Here is a 20,799-nt window from a genome sequence, read left to right as displayed (position 1 = left end):
GGGGGGGGGGGGGGGGGGGGGGGGGGGGGGGGGGTGCGTTTTTTATGCGGGGTAATAATATTTTGCGCATTAACGCATTTTGAGTAAATGTTGTTTCGTGTGCCCATCTGACGGAGGCATTACTGTGGCGCGTCTCCGCCGATGGAGGCACACCTGCAGCCGGTTGCGGGCGCACCGCAGGAACTGTGCTCCACAAATCGCGAACCTTTCATTAGGGTATTAACCATGTTGAATATACCTGAGACTGGGGTAGAAAAACATAAAGGTCGAAGAAACAGAACGGGACAGGACGACGTCTCTTGAGACGTCGTCCTGTCCCGTTCTGTTTCTTCGACTTTTATGTTTTTCTACCCCAGTCTCAGGTATATTCAACATGGTTAACATCCACCAGCTCGCCTGCACCCTTACTATTGTATCTTTCATTAGGGTGTCTTTGCGTTCTTTTTGCGAAAAACAGAGCACCCCACGAAGCTTCCTTGACAAGGGGAGCAACGCGAATGTCCCCAGGCCTAACCACTTTCACGATTTCGTCGTCCGAAAGCGGACAGCAGACGATGGCGTGTGTGTTGACGTCGATGCGTCTGAAGGTGGGAACGTTCCCGGGGGTGGGGAGATTCCTGAACCCCGCCTTTGTTCACCATGTGCGCCGCTTGGAATTACGCCGTCGATCGCTTCTGCAACTTAGCACTAACAATCGTAACGCGTGTGTGTGCCACCATGCTTGGCTCGGCTCGGCTCGACCTGGCCCGGCTGCTCTCTGGCTCACTCGACTCGATGGCTGGCTGAATCGAACGAAGTTTGAGACTCGCAGAGCCAAAAAATAAAAATGTGCTTGTTACGCGCGGGGAAAGAGATAAGAATCCAACTACCGACGATCGTTGTGGGGGGTGGTGCGTTCATCATGCGAGTAAATACGGCAAATAACGTCGCAAAAGCCCAAGTGTAGCGCTGTCGGATGTCGCGATTCTGGCAGTTGGTTGTAAGAGTTATGGAAACAATTATACGGGCCCTATCATGCTGACAAAGACCAGCGAACACAGACTGTGTCCCGCAAAGGCCCCACCCCCCATGTCGTTTGTGCTAGATTTTTATTTAATTTTATTATATATATATTTTTTTATTTTCTTTTATATTTTTTGTTTTATTTATTATTTCATTTATAATTGTTCAATTTTTTTAATGTTAATTATCTTTATTATCATTTCCATCCAAAACTTGCCGCTCTTGCCGGCGCATCTGGATGCTAATTAATCATTTATCCTCCAAGTTCAGCTGCGCTAAAAGCTTGGGGGGCCCCGCCGGGGCTCAAAGTTTACGTATAAACTTTGTATACTCTAATGCTCTTTGCACGTCCCTCGTTAATATGCTCGTTCGTGACAATTCTCTTATAGAAAACTACCCACAAAATACTCTGCATTAAGAGTACCAGCGAACGCGGCGGGACGGGCACCCGCCACATCCACAGCCGCCGCTGGGACGCTGCCGGGTTTGCAGGCGGCGACGATGCGACAGATTCACCACGTCGCTGAGCCCAAGTCGAGAGATCAGCTTTTTGGACGCAACAAACGCGCTAGTCTGAGACGTATTTGCTGGCACCGTACTCGTGGGGAGCTGCACTAAAGACCGCAGAGGTAGGAAGCTTCTGGAGGCTACACGAGGCCACCGGAGGTGAAGCCAGAAGTGTGGAGGGTCACGCCCCCAACGACGACCAAAACCGAGTGACGCCATTGGACGAAGAGGGGAGCCGACTCGACGGCTGTTTTAGTCACCGTCACGGTGTTGAGTCGGCTCTCTTTTTCGTCCAATGGCGTCTCTTGGTTTTGGTAGTCGTTGGGAGCGCATCCCTTCACACTTCCGGCTTCACCTCCGATGGCCTCGTGTCGCCTCCAGAAGCTTCCTACCTCCACGCCAGAGACTCACGTCGTCGTCTGCCCGTCCCAGCCGTCCTCCTGCCCTGGCAAACTGCGGGGGTTCCAGCGCCCCGAACCTGTTCCCCGGCAGGTCGCTGCCGGACCGCAGGGGGGACGCATGCTGCTGCTCCGAGGAGTGGGACTCCCGGGACGCCTGCGGGGGCCGGCCCTCGGACCCTGGGCGGGGCACGGAGGGCGTCGGTGCAACGAGCCGGTGGCGGCAAAAGTTAATACGGTGCCTTCTCGCGATTTTTCCGGGTGCCGTCGGGACAACCGAGACCTTTCGATTTGGGAAAATGCTCCGCAGAATGAAATCAAATCTTAAATGCCACCTGCCGGGTATATTCTGAATATTTGTACGACGTCATTAAATGACCCATTCCTGAAACTCAAAATAACGACTGCGTCTAGTAATATCGGCGCATTACCATAAAAAAAAAAAAGAAAAAAATGTTCTGAAGAGTTTCAAAACTGGCAAATTTTTATGTCAATTTTGTGGGAAGAGCTAACTGAAATGTGTAGTGACAAAGTCGCTCCTACGGTTTCGTAACACGCACATTTTTGTGTGGTTGAGGATGAAATGCACCACTTCAAACTGCACGAATCGAGTGGGGTTATTTCAGCACGTCTGCCAAAGAAATGACTCCCACTCACGATACGGGAGAAACAAAACTGGTGAATTTCTACGTCTCATCCACTTATTTACTCCACAATCGTATGGGTGGGGCTTAAAAAAAACTGCCAAATTCTTGCTGCGTCCGACGAGTGAATGGTAGGCGTGGCACACTCTGCAACGCACAGCAGCACTGCGGCATTTAAATTTAGCATAAATTGAGCGGAGGGTGTTCACGTGACACCGTGACTTCACGTGATGCCACGTGACACTGTGATGTCACTTCATACTAAATTCTTGGTAAACTTAGCAGACAAATTTTCTAACTCAAGTTAGCAAAGTATAATTTTCTGCAAACTTTTATGGGGGAATAGTGATGTTGCAGTGCTGCGAGATGTCATAGCGCCACCTGACACTAACATTTTTCTGCTAAATGTAGCGACCAGTATTTCCCGCTATATTTCTTCGGCCACCGCCTTACACGAAGCACTTGCTGGCATCCCCTGCAGAACCTTGCTAATAACGGCGTAAAAAAAGGCTACGATGGCACCCACCGGTGGCGGGGGCCCCTTCCCGGGTGGTCAGCGTGGCGGCAGCACCGGCGTGTGGTGCCTCGCTGCGCCTGAGCTGTGACAGGTGGCGCTGCTGGTCTCCCGTGAGCACCGTCTGTAGCCGAGCCAGGTCCCGCACGTGCGCCTGCTGTGCCTCCAGGAAGCGATCGTTGGCCATCTGCCAGGTACGCTTCAGGGCCCCGTGCTCACGCTTCTCGCGCTCCAGCAGCTCGCACACTGCACCGCACGGACGCGTGCACTGAACGCCCGTCCTCTTTGCACTGTACTCCCTTTCATCTCAAAGGGTTCTAGCGGTTTCCAAGATCATTTATTTAAGGCCATAATTCTTTCTACAAGCTCCAAACATTCAAAGAAAGAAACAGGATCGCATCATAACGCGGCAGGTTTCCCCATTGAAAACAAGATCAAAGACTACGAGACGTCCTCTTTTTTTTTTTTTTTTGTGTGATTCGGCGCAGAAAGCAGAGGGCGCCGTAGGACGTGCGACAGCGCCCTCTGGCTCGCACGCAAAAGCAATTGCTTCCTGCGTGCGATCTGCACACATTCATAGAACAGTCCGCCGTTGATTGGCCCCCTCGCTGCGTGAGAAGCGATCGCTTGCATCACAGAAGCGTAATGCCGTCACCGACCGCGATCCTGGTGCAGTTGCAGCGGCAGTGGTGCATGTGGCAAAGGCTTGTTTTGCTGCAGGTCGCTTTCCAGCTTGACAGTCCATAGAAAGTTTGGCAGCCGAGAGTTGGGACTTCATGACAATAGCGAAGCTCGCATTTGCTCATACTTTTTGACGAACTTCTAGCACTGACCGCCAGGATTGCGACATCCGACAAGGTGGCAAGTCAGCTTCTGCGACGTCATCCATTGCCATTTCGGGACCCTTTTTGACGTTTGGGCGGGATGGGATGCTAAAGAGAGCGGTCATAAGTTGTGTTCCAGGTTGTCATACCGGTTTCTATATGGCTCACGACTGCAGTTGGCTGCCCGTAGCTTTGGCTGCGGCTCATTGTAGGATGAGGTGACGTATATAGTTGCCTTATTTTACTAAAATCTAACGAACCCTCTTTTACAGAGGAGCTGTCAAGGGCTAAGTTCCCCAAGACCGTGTCCACCAGCAAAGAAACGATGACACCGAACTCTGGAAAGCTTGCGCCACCTATGAGTGATGGCAGCAACCAGACAACTGGTTGCCGCAATCGCTCATAGATGGCGGCAACCTTTCTTCGGAGAAAGAGGAGCGGGAGCGGAACGAGCGGCGATGTGCGCAGCAGCGCGAATGGTTCCACAACCGCCGCAAGGCCGCTATCCCCTGAAGTTCCACTGCATTGAGCGCTTCAGATTCCCTTGCGAAAGAAGAGCCGATCGCTCGCCTGAAAGCCACCACCGAGAACAGAGGCTACCAGTTGTGCTGCTCATCCTTCTTCACCAGAGTGGAAAGGCTGAAAGCTTTTAACCTGTCTACTCTCGTGCAGCAGGCAAAGGACCCAATCTATCCAACTCGTGAAAAGGACCCAGCGGGTCGGGCTCAAAAATGCACTCTGTGCTGGGATTTTGAGTATGTTGATGTCATACACAAGATCTTGGCACAGGTCACTGTTTTGAGAGTGCTTTTGCATGTTTGCCCCCTCTTTCTTGTATCGGCTTTAGAAATGAGAGTGTCTTGTGTCTACAGAATCCAGTTAAAAGCAATTGGGCAGGTTATATGAACAGACCTTTTTGGAATTTAAAATGCTTGTCTTCATAATTCCACATCCAGGGATGCCACGCTATTGCTAAAGCTCACGGGAACAAGCTCTTCACTTCTCAAGAAAATGTGATAAAATGTGCAAATTGTGGCAGTACCAGAATTATCATAGAGTGAACTTGTTATAAAGCAACATAAATGTTCTTTATTAATTAATGCCAAAATAAAAAGCCTCGACAAAAGCTCCACAATCTTTAAAAGCAATGGCTTCTACTGAACACTGCTGACCATTGGCACTCTCGGAGCACGTTTCCCGGCCCAAAATTCCAAAAAATCTTTACGCTATCTGCACGCTCCTTGACAAGTGAAGCATTTTCCGTTTTGCACACTGGCAAATGCGCCACACGAGTTATGTGCACAACATATTTTAGACTGCCTTTCATTTAATTGTGTTTTAATTGCATCTTTATTTTCCTTTCGTTAACCAAGCAAGTAAGACTCCGACCAAAGCATAGAGGCTGTGATAGAAAAAGCCACTGAATGGAAGACAAAAAAAAAAAAAAAAAAAAAGAAATTCAAGCGTGTTTATTGTAAAATGCCGTGGAAGTGCCAACTTCGTTTAAGTGCCTACTATTAACATTTCCCAAACTTGGGAATTCTGAAAATTATATACACTAATTGCCCGATTTGACTAGACAAGCGCCCAGGCCTAGATTAACTCAGTTTTCAGCGACAGTGGCGTGGGCTGCTCCCCCCCCATACTTTACGGTACAGTAAAACCTCGTAATAACAAAGTTGAAGGAGCGGTCGTAATTATTTCGTTATAACCATTAGTTTGTTATAGCCAATGTCCATTTCTTCCCACTATTAGCAAGCAAGGGGAATTATGATTGCTTTGTTATATCCATTAGTTTGTTATATCCCGTTTTGTTATAACGAGGTTTTACTGTATATGCGGTGGTTGAGAAGACGCTGGAAACAAATTTAAATGCGTCAACCTACGTACGAAGTCCGGAGACACAAAATGTCTGGTGTGTTTTGAGCATGAATACGCAGGTACCAGCTGCTATAACCAAGCTTACCGAAGCGACTTTACTAGCACAGGAGATAGGGAACTGGATTACTGTGCAAAAGGTGAGTGGTTTGATTTCCACTGAGGTACACAGTCTTTTGTAAAGACAACAGGCTACCATATTTTTGTTACCACATTTCATGATGCTCTAGACTTGGAAACCAGAAGTAAGACAGATTCTGTGAAATGAGGCAGTTTCACGAAACACCTTTTCCCTTCCGGCTAGTAACATTCTGCCATGTTGATGAGCGGCATTTGACACCGGTAAACACGTGAATGCTTAGTTATTGGCATTGTTTATGGTGTCAGCGAAATGCACAAGCATGACCAGTGGCGCCGTAAACGACAGAACTGACCAAGTACGATCGGGGATGTGGCTGGGCTGCATAAATCCAAGCTTACTCAGTTTTGGTTTCTTTCAAAGCCAGCATCTGCTGGCATCATTTTGGCTGCCACCGGGTCGACTTCTTGATCGCTGGCTTGTTTTAAGTTCGAATAAAGACCGGCATGCATAAAAAATTTAAAAAATGTGAGGACACCTAAGCACTTTAATGAGGTTGACAGCTGGGCTAGTCGGTAATTGCTGTACGTAATGGAATAAAGCAGTGCAAAAGATACAAAAAGGAAGAGACAAACCGGACAGGACAGGACAGGGCACTGACTCACACGCACACCTTTCACCCATGGTAGCTGACTACGGCAATTCCTGAGGCCCGCTTCAGACGGGGCAACTTTTCCAGAAATTTTGAGGTTGCTGGCAGGTTGTTCTCTAGCTTTCCCTAGATCAACGCGAATTGCTGAGATCGGGTCCGGCTCGAACAAGCAAGCAACTCGGAGCAATTCGAAGACCGTTGAAGCGGCTGCAGCCAATCAGAGATGCAATATTTTCACGTGACACCCCTGAGGTGGTGATGATGACAGCTGAAGACTTAGTTCTTGTTTGGAATGGATCGTTTTTGGAAATAAACAGTTTCAGAAAAATTAGTTAGTATTCTCAACGCCGTTCAAAGGTATAAGAATGCGTTTTTAGCGCGTAGCTGGGCGTCTAAATAGTGAAAGAAGAATCAAATTTAATGATGATGATGGCAAGTCGGAGCAATTCGTTTGCTGCGTGTGAACGCGGGCGGCCGGTGTTGCTGGTGTTGTGACGTCAAGTTGCTGGGTGAAATTGCTCCATCTGAAGCGGGCCTGAAGTTGACAATGAGGGTCCAGCGAGTGCTGTAGTTAGCTACCATGGGTAAAAGGTGTGGGTGCGTTTGCTTGGAGCAATGTGTGTTTTTCTTACTCTTTTTTTGAGTAAAGAAGCTTTAGGTGTGAGTCAGCGGTCTGTACTGTCCGGTTTGTCTCTTCCTTTTTGTATCTTTTGCACTGCTTCATTCCATTACGTACCTAAGCACTTCTTATGAGTTGTGAATGCGAAAGCATGAAGCTCATTCTTCCACTCCCTTAGTTCCGTCTGCAGCTTAGTGGCGTGGACGGCCACATTTCGGCACTGCCGAGGTAGCGGCCGATGGTCAAGTGTGCGCTCTCGTGATGTGGCTGCGTCGCGCTGAGCTTGGATGTTTAACTTCTGCGGAGTTTGCCCGGGCGGGCTCTGGAACTAAGCCCGCACCGCCGCACCTCACCGGGCCGCTCCGTACACTGTACTGCCACGGAAAGGGCTTCTCCGGTGGCGATTTTTGGAACCACGCTGCATGAGAGCCAATGGGAGCCTCGTTCCTTGATGACGCGCGCCAGCCAATCGGAGCCGATCCATCAGAAATCAGCTTCACTTCGCTCTTTTTGGAGAGGTGAAGTAAGCTGCCGTTTGCGTGGCTTTTTGCACGGCTTCAAAGCTGGGAGCCTTCAGATTGCGGCTTCACTTTGCTCCATTGGGAGAGGGGAGTTTAGCTGCCGTTTGGCTCGGCTTCAAAGCTCTTGACGTAGGCTCGCTCCATGGGACAGTTAATGCTTTCGCATTAATAAAGCACCAGACGATGCTCAATCACGATGCAAAAAAACTTGATCGAGCTGGAAAGCACTGTTTCCGCCCGTGCACAGAAAGACATACGACGAAATTTCACCAACAAGGTGTCCGGCGGGATTTCAAGCCGGAAGTATGTCACATGAAACTGGCTTCTTAAAAAAGACAAAAGTAGTCACCTTCGCCGAGTTCCTTGCGCAACCGATCCATGTCCTCCTGGATGACTGTCTTCTGGGTGTTCAGCACGGCCACATACATCTCCAGGTCGCTCCGGGAAGCCTTCTCTGCCTGCAGCCCCTGGCAGAGGCTGGTCAGCTGCATGCACAGAGCGCAGGGGCACTTGGAGAAGCCCGACAGGGCAGCCCGCCTCCCGCGCTCCCCGCCCGAACCGCGCACAAACAGGCCCATGTGGTTTGGGGTGTTTGAAATCGCCGTATTTGCCCGCCCGACTGACTCACTAGGGACCAGAAGGGGTTTGCAGCAAGAAATAAGTCCACGGCGTATCGGTCAATACTGTCGAGCAGCCAGGCGTTTCACTTTATCAGGTGCTCGCCGCTATCTGTCACTTCACGGGATAATGAAAAGAAACAAGAAGACCTGCCAAATTGTTCCCAGATAAGCATAGTGGACGTAAGAGAAAGGTGACTTTCGTTCATGCGAACGCCTCGGTTAACAAAAAGAAGGAAAGATAATTGACCGTTACGCACATTATTTTTCATACAACTCGCACAATGAAAGTTCCGTTGAGGCAAACAATATGATAATACCTTCAAGCATATTGGAAATGGTATTATGAGGACAAGAATGCTTTTCACAAATTACAGTTCCTTATTTTTCGTAAAAGCAAACATACAACTTAATAAAAAAGTTATTTAGGCAAACTGATGTTACTACTCAGGAGTTCTACTAGCTGTACAGCATCCATGCCTGAAAATTCAGGAGCACCGTGAAGTAGTTATTTTTTTACAAAGACCCGAAAGTGAGGTCACAAATTCCTTTCATCGCGATAAAATTGCACAGTGCTTGCATAAAAACCACCATCCAGACACTAAGACCAACCCCATCAGCATGTGAGGTCTAGCCACCAAAGTGAGGACTTCAAAGCGCTTCCTGCACATTTTTCTTGCCTAGTGGCAATGCGCAGAACCACAACCAAAACTAATGACACATTTGCCTCGTCGTCCTTGGTTCAAGGATCCACCCAATAACTCAAGTAGAATTTAGCCAAATCAGAGCACAACTAATCACCCTCAGCCGAGAACGACAAACTCGACTGCGTGTGCTCTGGTATGCCGCGACGGTAGACTTCCGTTGTGCTCCCACTGCACCGTCCAAGCTGTTCCTCTCGAATGAGATTATTACCTCCATCAAACAGACTCATTTAGTGTCACTTCAAGCGAGTGCAGTTCAGCGCATCAAATGTCACTTCAAGTGCTTTCGTGCTACACGAAAAAATTTAGTGTTATTCGGATATGATGCCGACGATGATAGTTAAGTAAAAAGGACGCAAATTACTAAAATATATACCCAGATTTCTCAATAATCTTTCTTGTACGCTAATTAAAAACATGTTAATACTGGACATTGTTGCATTAATTAGAAAGCTTTATGCCAATTTGATGAAAATAGTGAGCCATCACAAGCCGAGACAAGTAAGAAGCAGATATTATTTCCACACCTGGAAGATTTTTGTGCTACAGGGTCTTCCAGGTGGTCTTCCCACAGTCTGATCACAGCAAAGGTCTCCTGCTCGCATTATGGGCGACTTTAGGATTCGCAATGCTGCGGCCGACTCCATGCTACAATCTTAAAGGTTACGGTTTCGCGCTTAAGCGGTACCTCTTCGGCTCGTCTCTGAAAACCAAAAATGGGCACAGAGCGTCGTTGCACAATCAAATGCAAGCTAGATTAGCCACTTGTTTTTCCGCGATGTATTACTTTTTGTTGGCACAAAACAAGAGCATATCTAATAGTACTTCTCTAAAAATGCATTCATTTTACGCAGCTTTATTGTTTTCCACTAGGTTTTCTCTTAACTCCTGAAATGCTGCTATGGAGGCTACACACTCGGTATCCTGGATCGAGTGTAGCGAGTTCACGGAACGCACCCCAAGTCCAGTGCACAGTTCAATGAGTTACACTAAAAGTTACCATATGGTACCGCACAAATGACACCAGCCCCCAGTGTCACTTGTGCGGTACCAGACGGTAACTTTTAGCTTCAAGCGACACTAAATTAGCCAGTCTGACGGGGGCACAAGATAGCACATTCTCAACAATAAAGTTCTATTTTTACCCATGATGTTCAAGCATACAACACGAAAGCCCCATAGAGACTCTTCTCCGGCGGTGCATCGGTCACTGGCCTGCCAAAACCAGCTGCCGCACATGCACGTACACCTTGCACCAATGAACTGGTTCTGCCGAGCAGTGCAGCCCTCGCCACGTCGATTGCCTCGTTGGGCCAGTTCGGTGCGCGATCCAAATTTGGGGGTTCTACGTGCCAAAGCAACAAAGGGCATCCGACAAGTCCCGGAGGGGGATTAAGGATTCATTTGGATCCCCCGAGGATCTTTTCGAGTGCAACTGAAATCTCGGTTGCGTGTTTCTGCAACGAGCCTCTGTCGAATCGAAGGCACCTCGGCCGGGATTCAAACTCGCCAACCAGGGATCCGTAAGATGGTGCTTTGTCTCAGAGCTGCTGAGACTGCCTCGGTGCACGATGCCCCGGAAACAAAAAATGCAAATGGAGACCGACACGAAAAAAAGTGTGTTCGTATCCTTTCCATTCTGTCCCACTCTGTCCATACTCCCAAGTTTTCCGAGCGTCTATACTGTCACGGGTAAAAATGGCGGATGAATGTGGAATTGAAAAACATGTTTGATGAGGCGAGCTCGTGCTACAAACTGAAACGGAACTTGTAGAGTGTCCTGCATCGGTGCCACAAGGCCGACCGTCCCTAAGAAGCCCGTTACCGCTGCTTTTACACACCCGGTTAGTTCGGGAAAATTCCGAACCGGAACGCACGACGGCAGCCTAGAATGGGCTGGAACTTTCCAGATGGGAGGAGAGTTATAATAGAAAGAACTACGTCGAGCGGGAGTCTAATCCCTTTCCTCCGCACAAGAGCTGCACACGCTGCCAACTTCGCCACGCAACGGCGATATGCTTGTCTGTAGTCGTGTGCGAATAGTGGATTTTGCATTCAAAGCAAATGGCGGTTTTGGCCAAATATTTTCTAATCAAATATAAAATAGTTTCTCCGAGCCTTTCGGTACCGTGCTCTGTGCTTAAACGAAAATTCGGCTCAACTTGTAAAGGTTGTTTTTCCACTTTTTCCAATTCTAAGCTCAGTTAATTTTAATATAACTGCATTCATGAACTGTGGCATGTAAATGACAGATCAGTTGCAGCAGTCCTAATCAACAAGATTTATAAACCTGCTTACCATATACAAATATTCTTTATTCAAATTTATACACAATAAAAAAAAAAGGCAACCACGAATGATGAATGCAGGTTGCCAAGACAGAGCTGCCTAACATATACTCTTACATAATTGCGGCAGATTAGCCCCGTTGAGTGCGCTTTTGTACCGCGAAAAAGAAATACCCCCGAAGCATTTGCCGTCGAGCTCTGCGGGTGTTGCTTCCCTGCAATGCTCACGTGCTCGCCGAGAAATGCACTTGACGGGGCTAACCCGCCGCGGTTGAAGACTTTGAAAGTATGAATATCGCGGTTCATCTTGATGCGAATATCGAATAGCTTATTATTCGAAACTAGCATTCGAAAATTCATTCGCACGACCCTACTTGTCCGTCGTTCCGAACGATACGGGCGGCACGTCCGACTTCCGAAATGAGGGCCGCTTTTGGGTACCTTGTCGTCCAGGTGTCCCAGCACCTCGGCAGGACTCTTGCCCCGGATGGCGTCCCCGAGGGAGCCCGAGCCCAGGCCCCGGACCAGGCCGCTGAAAGCCGCCTCGTACACGTGCAGCTGCTCGTCCGTAGAGCGCAGCTTGTCCTTCAGGGCCCCAATCTCCTCCTCCAGGGGAACCACCAGGGAGCGCAGCATCTCCGCATCCTCCTGCGCCTTTACCCCGACGCACACTCAGCCTTCCGCGCGTGACCCAAGGGCACGCACAATGTGGGAAGGCGCGACCCTGCCTGCCGAGACTCTTAGCCAGCATTGACGTTACTGTAGCAACTGACAGGATCAATACAGCAGAGAGGAGCCTCAATTATCCCGCCTTCGGCACAAGCGTCTTACCCTCGATAACGCTTCGGTGTCTTCGAAGCCTCAAGTGTATGTGCACAGTCAAAGCACAGTGGAAGGCGATCGACACATGCTGGAGGGTAAGCATCCAAAAGAGGTGCTTTGCTGTTTTAAAGGGCTGTCCAAACACAGATGCTGCGTGTGGCAAAGAAAGCGTACACTTCTCTCAAAAGACACGAAAGTTGCAGTGTACGCGTCCGTTTTCAGTTTGGACACCAACCATGGAAACAGCACGGCTTTCCTCCTCGCTCCCTTGATGTTGTCTCTGCCTCTCTATTGTTTTTGAAAGATTGGGGACCAACAACAACAGTGGAGGCTTTGACGACGGGCAGCGGATCGTGTGAGCGACTGTCCGGACCCACGAGACGGGCATGCTCTAAACCTCGTTTCAAGGACGCGGGCAATAAAAACCTTTCGCATAAAGAAAAACAAAAAAAACTTGCAAAATGGATTAGGATTGGACGAAAACCTCCACTTTCTGTACAGCACATGCTGAGACTGTAAAAAAACTCGTCCTGCTTGGACAGCCCTCTATGCTGTCGGTGGATTGCCAAGTTGGCAAAGCCCAAACAAAAAGGCAGCTCTAAAAACTTTTACAGTTTCTTTAGTTACTCTGCCATTTCGTTCCCCCAACAGTTCTCAGGGGAAAGGTTCATATATGTGAGTGGGCTTCCCTTTCTACCTCATTTCTCTGCCTTGGTACAGCCAACACCAGTCAATAATGGAGATAGCTTGGACCATAAAATTTTCTAAAACATGCAATGAAAGATATATATATATTTTTTAAAACTAACGACAAATAGCTACTGCAAATTCTTCGAGGCCTGCATCAGAATGATGCAATTCAATGTGGGAAGGAAATGGCAATTAAGCTTTTCACAGCCACTGAGAGGGAGATTCAAATATAAAATTAATTAATCAGGTGTCTTTTTCCCTTCGATTAGAAAAGGCATTACAATTATCACTCAAAACTTGTACTATTCAGGCTTCTTCTGTGAAAAAACACAAAAAGGAGAAAAAGCCGTGTCCTAAAACACTACACATGCAAGCAATGGATGTCAAGCCTGCATCATGTGCAAACAGAATATAACAGCCACTTCCTACGAATACACATAAAACTCAAAATCTTAAAAGAGAATGTATGTAAAAGGTGTGCACTCTCAGACATACGACTTAATTCCTACTGTACAACACACACCGATGTATAAAACTCACTCCCCATAATTTGGTTTCTCCGTAAAAAATGCTCATGTGCACCACGTAGCAGTGTGTAACGTCCACCCAACCGAAGTGTCTACTAACCATAAGTGTTACTCGTGCTGCTGTTCCAAGACAACAAATAACCCCAACCGCAAGCTTGATTTGCCTTTTTGTCTCAACAATTGTTTCATGTGCTCTGTGACAGATGGCAGCCCTACTACCAAGCAAACAATCAGCTTCCTTGGATCATTTGGTTTGTTTCATATTTTTATCAAGCAAATGTGTCATGGCAGGCCACTTTCCGAGAAATAATCATAAAGGAACCCTGCAGCCTGCATGAGCGTGAAAACCGAAAGTGCCTAACACTGAAGTTCGCTTCATTTGGAAATGGAAACCTCTGATCGAAAAGTGACTTTCACACCCAAAACTTTACACACTGCCCCCCAGTTCCATTAAAAGTGAATGAAAAATGCATCATGTATTTTGGCTTCTTTTGTCCATGACAGTACATATCTTAGCAAATGAAAAAAATACACCAGAAATAATAAAATATATGAAGTCAAAAAGTAAATACAGACATAAAATGGCTTACACAAAAAGTGTGGTAGAGTTAAAAACTTACGGACAGCCACCACTGTTAGAGTGCCAAAAAATATTGATCAATCACACTGCAGAAATAATACGCTCCCAAGCAGTAGATTTTCTAAGCAGTGGCTTACGCTTTAGTCACTGCAAAAATCATAATTTGCCTACACTCTGTTCAGCATGCTAATGACGGCTCTGTGCATAAAAGAATATAAAATTCTGTTGCATGTATACTCCTTTTTTCTTTTCTTTTTTTGTGGGGGGGGGGGGGGGGAAATAATTTTGTACTCTTTTTAGTAGTGAATTGTATTGTTCTATCATCAACGCGAAGAGTGCTCAGATGGAATGATAAGATAAATCTTTTGGCAACGAGTTTCAGGGAATTCACAGCAAAGCGCTTCCTGCACAGGCAATTCTGGAAGAAGGGTGTCTAGTTTCCACTTTTCATGGTATCTATCCACATTTTTGATTTCACCGAGCGTGCAGGAAGCACGTGAAAACTGATTCTGACATTATTCTTTGGGTGCAGCCCAAGTCCACACAACTCTGCAACATTTGGAAGAAAAGGAAGGTTTCTACTGGTTTCTGCAAAAACTACATAGTAGCAATGCCTGGCTCGCCTGGCATTTCTCGCCCCCTCCCCAGACCAGAAGAGTGCCGCTAACACTACGAACATGACATAACATAAGAGAGATGTGTTGGTGTCTAGCCTTTGTGCTACTACCACAATGCAAAAAGGTTAGCATAGAAAGCTAAGGCAACATGGATGTATAGATTTCTCAGGATTGCTAAAGGCATCACACTCGTGTCTCATTAATATGGACACCTCTGTTCACCCAAAACACTGTTCATAATGACAGTTGCCCGTAAAAGTCAGGCAAAAATGCACACATTTACCCAGTTCGTCCCTGAAAAGATTACCGTAATAACCCGAGAAAAAATTGGATGAAAATGAGGACTGGGTTAACTGTCGGTGTGTGATCAATAAAACTTAAAAAAAATGCTATTTTTGTATTCTGTGACCTGCCAAACCTGTTTTCACATTGAGGGCAATGAAGCATAGACAACTGTCCTTCCCAGTCAGCAATGTTTGCTCATCTCTGGCTGTGACTATCTAACCCCATTTCGGCCAAGGTCATCAATGGCCAGGGAACTGCAATTACTAAAAAAAGCTAGTGTTCTGTGTTAAAAACCTTTCAGCCTTTCCACTCTGGTGAAGAAGGAAGACCAGCAAAGCTGTACTAATGTGGGACGACCTCAAGGACGACGTCTAGGATGACGTCTACGACGACCTCAAGGACAACGTCTGGGACGACCTCAAGGACGACTTCCAGGACGACCTCAGGGACGACCTCAAGGACGACACCTAGGACAATGTCTAGGACAACCTCAAAGACGACCTTTAGGACGACCTCAAGGATGACCTCGAGGACGACATCTAGGACGACCTCAAGGATGACTTCTAGGACAATCTCGAGGATGACATCTAGGACGACGCCTAGAGAAATTCAGCCTTTCCACTCTGGTGAAAACCAGAGTGGAAAATCTGGAAAAATTGCCACCATCTATGAGCAACGTCGGCGAGCCGGTTGTCTGGTTGCCGCCGTCGCTCATAGATGGCAGTAGCTGTCCAAAGTTTTGTGTCAACATTTGTTTGGTACCGGACATGATCCTGGGGAACCTAGCCCTTAACAGCTCCACTGTCAAAAAAAAATAGCAAATTGTGTGAAGAAAAAATTACAGGAAGATTTATTAATGGATTTTTAAAGGGGCCCTGCAATCATACTTAAGCATTTATCTTTTTTGCAATTTCCACGTCTCTTGGGGTTCGGGCAAGCCAGCGGGCACGGAGAGAGTAAATAAATATCAGTGCGTCACACTTTAACCGGACGACGCGGAAACCTCCTCCACCTATGAGGGTGACCCACGGTACCGAAAGCGCGCGAAATGCAAGGTCTTGCGCTTACTACTGGTCAGAGCCGCTAAAAGCTTCTTTTTAGTCGAAATACAAAATATAAGTGGCGCGAACTGTTTCACTTATTTATGAAAGTAGTTTTTGTTCAATATTCTAGATTAGAAAAGAAACAAATGCAGTTTATAAAGTCCGGCAAACAGAAATGACCCGTCGACATACCCGCCACCAAGCGGTAAAAAAGGTGGCGCATACTAGAAAGGAATAGTGGGATCAGGCTCAGACGAGCGGAGAGCGTAGAAAGGTTTCGGATGTATGCGGCGGTCGTTTACGGACTCAACGATCCAACCGATTCCGAGCGTTCCAAAGGCCTTCGGCGTAGGTTTGCCTTGCTGTTTGACCGTTTCGCGGTATGACAGTGCGAAGTGGCTCCCATTCTGAACTGATCTTTACACCGTGTTTGCTGTCGTTTGTGGCCAATGAAGTGTCACGCCGAATTAGTGTTTAATCGCGCAGCAAATGCAATGCGAGCCGCCCTAGCTGCCCGCTCATACAGCCTATCCAGAACATGCTTTAGTGGCGCCCCTCGAGCCGTTGACACGGAGTGCGGCAGCCGTGAGCGCTCGATGAGCTCACTACCCCTCCTCTAGTTTACGGCCACTCAAGCAACCAGGAAGGAGATAATTTTTTGCATATTTTTGTAATTTTAATTTGCCTATAACCTTTAAAATAAAGCAAAATTTTAGAAAAACAAAAAGTTTCATGAAGTTACTACGTTTAGTGTGCTCAAGTTCGGTGTCAAATAAAAAGCAGTAAAAAAGTCATTGCAGGGCCCCTTTAAGGAAGGAAATGCTAATGCTGACCCCTTCACTTTACTGTTTTGGCTTTCTCTTTTGGTTCCTCTATTTTTTGCTGCCACTTTTTGCTTCATTACGGGGTCAGTGTTAGCGTTTCCCAAAAGGGGACGTGTGGTGCGTTTCCTAGGGAACACATGTTCTAAGAATTTACCAACGAATCTTCCTGTAATTTTTTAAATTCCTTTTGTGCACTCTACCTGTCAGAGTATCTTGATGCCCTTGGATACGGTCATCCATATCATTCGTGGAAAGAACATCACCCATACCACTTGTGGAAGGAACTGCATCTATATCACTCGTGGGGGGAACCATATCCATTTTTTTAACTATATACACACATCACAGCCCACGCACCGCTATTACAGAAACCCAGAGCAAAGAACATCCAGCGACGGGCAGGGCGGCAACTGAGCGCGCCTGCATTCTACCGTGCCGCATTGGCGCCTCCTCTCTGACTCCGTGCCAGCTGTGCGACGCTTCTTTGATGAAAACGAAAGTGGTCATTTTTGATGAAAACCCGGCGGTGTCTGTCAGTTTGTCAGCACTGGGAAGAGGAAGACGGTGATACATGCTGATGTCAGCGCTTCGAACCAATGGGAGCGTCGCACATGTCACCCTCTCTCTTTCTACGGCACTGGCAAATTGACAGACGCCACAGGATTTTCGTCAAAACGAGCGTTCTAATGTTAACGCATTAATAGGGGTGAGTTATCTTTTGGGGGTGGGGCATCTTACGGGATATTACGGTATATCAGGGGTGGCCAAACTGCGGCTTGCGAGCTGCATCCGGCCCTAGGCAACTCCAAGTGCAGCTCGCAGCTTTCGGGTAAGCTTGCCCCCCTTCACCTTCTGTGTCTCCAAGACGAAAAGAATTCTAGAATTTAAAAAAAACTCAGTCTTGGCAGCCTTGTACTATACTATGTACATACAGCTGGACTGTTTCTTGACACACAGGTGTGTCCAATGACCCTGTTCCCTTTATTGTTCTAGGACGAATTTCGAACCGTGTATGCATAAAGGGCGACAAGGGCAGTGGCTGGCTAGGCAACCATGCATTCATTTTTGCATAGCGGTTGAAGGAACCTTCTGGTGCCAGGTGTTATTTGTTGTAGTCGACAATTATACTTGTCCCCTTTGAAAAGGATTGTTCCTTCCATATTTTTCCTTGTTTTCGTTTTTTTCTTGCGGCTCTCTGAACTTTTGTAGTTTTGTCTGCAGTTTTAACTCCGGGTCACTCTGGCCAGCCCTGGTCTATATAGTAGCGAGGCATCTCTATTAAGGCTGGTCAACAGATATTTTGCAGGGCCAAATGAATGCTAGGAACAGTGCGGACTTGAACATAACTTAGCAATGATGCAACGCTGTATCGCTAATGTAACACAAAGTCTACACAGCGTCAGCAAGGTCAGTGTCATTTCTAGCACTGACTAACGGCACTGAGGTAGCGCAGTAGTGTATGTATAAACAGGCCTTCAACAGGGCCCATATCAACGAGAAATCATTGTACATATACCTAACTGCAAGCCTGGCTTGCATTTGGCAGTTACAGGGCCATCACTGTTTACAACTCTAAGGGAATGGGGAGTGCATCGCTTACCTTGCGCATGCTCTCTTCTAGGTTCTCCACGCTGTTATCGCTGGAAGAGGAAAAGGGGTTAGGACTCAGATTGCCCACTTTCTGCTTTAGGGACTTGGTGACCACCGCTAGCACGCCTTCCCTTTGGGTGGGGAAGAGAGGAGCCGCAGAGGGAAAGGGGAGATAGGAGGGAGAAGAGAAGGAAAAAGAAAACGATCATCAGAAACGGAGCTGCCGCCGCCAGTCTTTGGGGCCGGACACAATGCACCTGCTTCTAACCCTATCCAGCGTGCAAGACAAAGGCACTCCTTCATAGAGGGCATCCACTGGTGGCCGTAGCCGAGTGTGTAGCTGGCAAATGCGAGCTGACTGCGAGCTACCACAGTACTTTTGCGATGAGCATTCCACACCATTGAGATTGCCGGTCTTAGCAGACTATGAGCGTGTGCTCGTTTTGAGCAGGTGCTCTGAACGGTACCCTCAAATACAGCATCCAGTGAATCCCCTATATGACTGTGCAAAGCTGAGATGAAACTAAGAAAAATCGCTTGTAGCAGTGCATAGACAAAAAAAAAAAAAAAGTGTTTAGGTTCAAAAGTTTTAGTACTACACATTGGCAGACAAGCTGTCTCAAGAAAATCTAAATATTTTGAAAGAGTAATAAAGCCCAAAAGCTTCCCTATAAAAAAAATATTAATGTAAATAAAAATATTTTAATAAGTTGAACATATGACAGCCATGCTCACAGTTAGTCACACCACCACCAAGTAGCTTGGCCAGTTTGCAAGCTAGGCTTCACAGGGACTGTTTGCACTGGGCCTGTTCCCAGCTTGCTCGCACATCTCTCCACCCAGAAAAGTTATTGTGTTCATAGAATTTTATTTATTTACATCTACTGTACACACTTAGGAAACAATACCTAGGTAGCCAAGCAGTTTAGAGTGTGGGCACATCAGCACAGTAACTCCCCTGCATTTGTGAGTATATATCCTTAAATTCCTGCTTGTTCTTTGGGATCATTAAAGGGGCACTGCAAGGACTTCTTACTGGTTTTTTAATTTGCACCGAACCTGAGAGCACTGAACGTAGTAACTTAATGAAACTTTTCTTTTCTCGAATTTCGCTTTATTTTCGAAGTTATAGGCAAATTAAAATTACAAAAACAAGCAAAAAATAACCTCCCTCATGACGTCCTTGACTACTTGAGTGGCCGTGAACTAGAGGAGGCGTAGTGAGCTCATCGAGCGCTCACGGCTGCCGCACTTTGTGTCGACGGCGCGAGAGGGCGCTACTAAAGCATGCTCTGGATAGGCTGTATGCAGCGGGCGGCCAGAGCGGCTCTCATTGCATTTGCTGCACGATTAAACTCTAATTCGGCATGACACTTCATTTGCCACAAACGACAGCGAACACGGGGTAAAAATCAGTTCAGAATGGGAGCCACTTCGCGCTGCCATACCGCAAAACGGCCAAACCGCAAGACAAAGCTTCTAGCCGAAGGCCTTCAAAACGCTCGGAGCCGGTCGGATCCTCCTGTCTATACAACCAGAGCGCCGCCGCGTACATCCGGGACCTTTCCGTGTCGGCGCCTGATCCCACTACTCCTTTTTAGTATGCGCCGCCTTTTCCACCGCTTGGTGGCGGGTATGTCGACGGGCCATTTCTTGTTTCCGTAATTGCATTCGTTTTTTTCTTATCTAAATTACCGAACAAAAACTACTTTTCTAAATAATTTAAACGGTTCGCGCTACTTATATTTTGTATTTCGACTAAAAAGAAGCTTTTAGCAACTCCGACCAGTAGTAAGCTCAGGACCAAAGACGTCACATTTTGCGCGCTTTCGGTACCGCAGGTCGCCCTCGTCGGTGGAGGAGGTTTCCGCGTCGTCCGGTTAAAATATGACACTGATATTTAGTTCCTCTCTCCGTGCCCGCTGGTTTGCCCGAACCACAAGAGACGTGAAAACCCCAAAAAAGGTAGACGCTTAAATATGATTGCAGGGCCCCTTTAAGTATGCATAACCTTCAGCACGTTTTCAAAGAGTCCTCAAGCTTCAAACTAGGCTTTACACTAGGCTTTGAAGAATGGCAACATAGAAATAATTTTTCCACACATATTGTCAGCACATTGTGAAACACCATGTTTTTCCTTACCAGATATAAAATTCTTCTCCCCTAGAAATTCAAGAACTCGTGATGCCATCAGACTTTCAGAAAGGTTGCACGCTCTGCCAGAGGATATCACAATGGTAGAGATACATTCCCTTACCTCTCCTGGGCCTGCTGTGTCCTCAGCTCGTGCAGATCCTGTTCAAGCTTCTCGCTCAGCTTCTTGTAGCGGGCCATTTCTTTCTCATAACGACTCGAGCTTCGTAGCGCCTCTTGTGTGTTTTCTGCGTGAAAGTGAGAAAGCAAGAAAAAAAAAAGATTTTAAGCTGTATTTTGGTCTGCCGATCAAACCACAATATGCAGAATTGCATTTTACGAAAAAGGCGTCCGACGATAAAGTTTAATATGTCTCCCGTGGCAGGGGTCCCCTACCGCAGAAACTTGAAAATTGCATGTTTATTATGTTTATTTTATAAC

At 47.1% G+C, this 20,799-nt stretch overlaps 1 protein-coding gene across 3 annotated transcripts in view; it reads right to left on the bottom strand.

The window, feature by feature from the left end:
- The window catches only part of LOC8031283 (rab GTPase-binding effector protein 1), a 78,344-nt gene that overhangs the window by 46,125 nt on the left and 11,420 nt on the right, over positions 1–20,799 (bottom strand). The window contains exons 4-9 of one of the 3 annotated variants that reach the window (XM_029987859.4): positions 20,483–20,606; positions 18,236–18,356; positions 11,689–11,901; positions 7,988–8,123; positions 3,078–3,311; positions 1,921–2,087 (exon numbers count right to left, since the gene is read on the bottom strand). In XM_029987859.4, the coding sequence (XP_029843719.3) occupies positions 1,921–2,087; positions 3,078–3,311; positions 7,988–8,123; positions 11,689–11,901; positions 18,236–18,356; positions 20,483–20,606 (995 nt within the window). The remainder of the gene's footprint in view (positions 1–1,920; positions 2,088–3,077; positions 3,312–7,987; positions 8,124–11,688; positions 11,902–18,235; positions 18,357–20,482; positions 20,607–20,799) is intronic. The other 2 variants (XM_029987860.4, XM_029987861.4) reach the window with 2 other exon arrangements.

This window comes from Ixodes scapularis, unplaced genomic scaffold (genome assembly GCF_016920785.2).
Source record: "Ixodes scapularis isolate PalLabHiFi unplaced genomic scaffold, ASM1692078v2 PGA_scaffold1__304_contigs__length_218370807, whole genome shotgun sequence".
Classification (NCBI taxonomy): domain Eukaryota; kingdom Metazoa; phylum Arthropoda; class Arachnida; order Ixodida; family Ixodidae; genus Ixodes; species Ixodes scapularis.
Note: the sequence above shows the minus strand (reverse complement) of the source record. Positions and strands in the feature narration are given on the sequence as shown.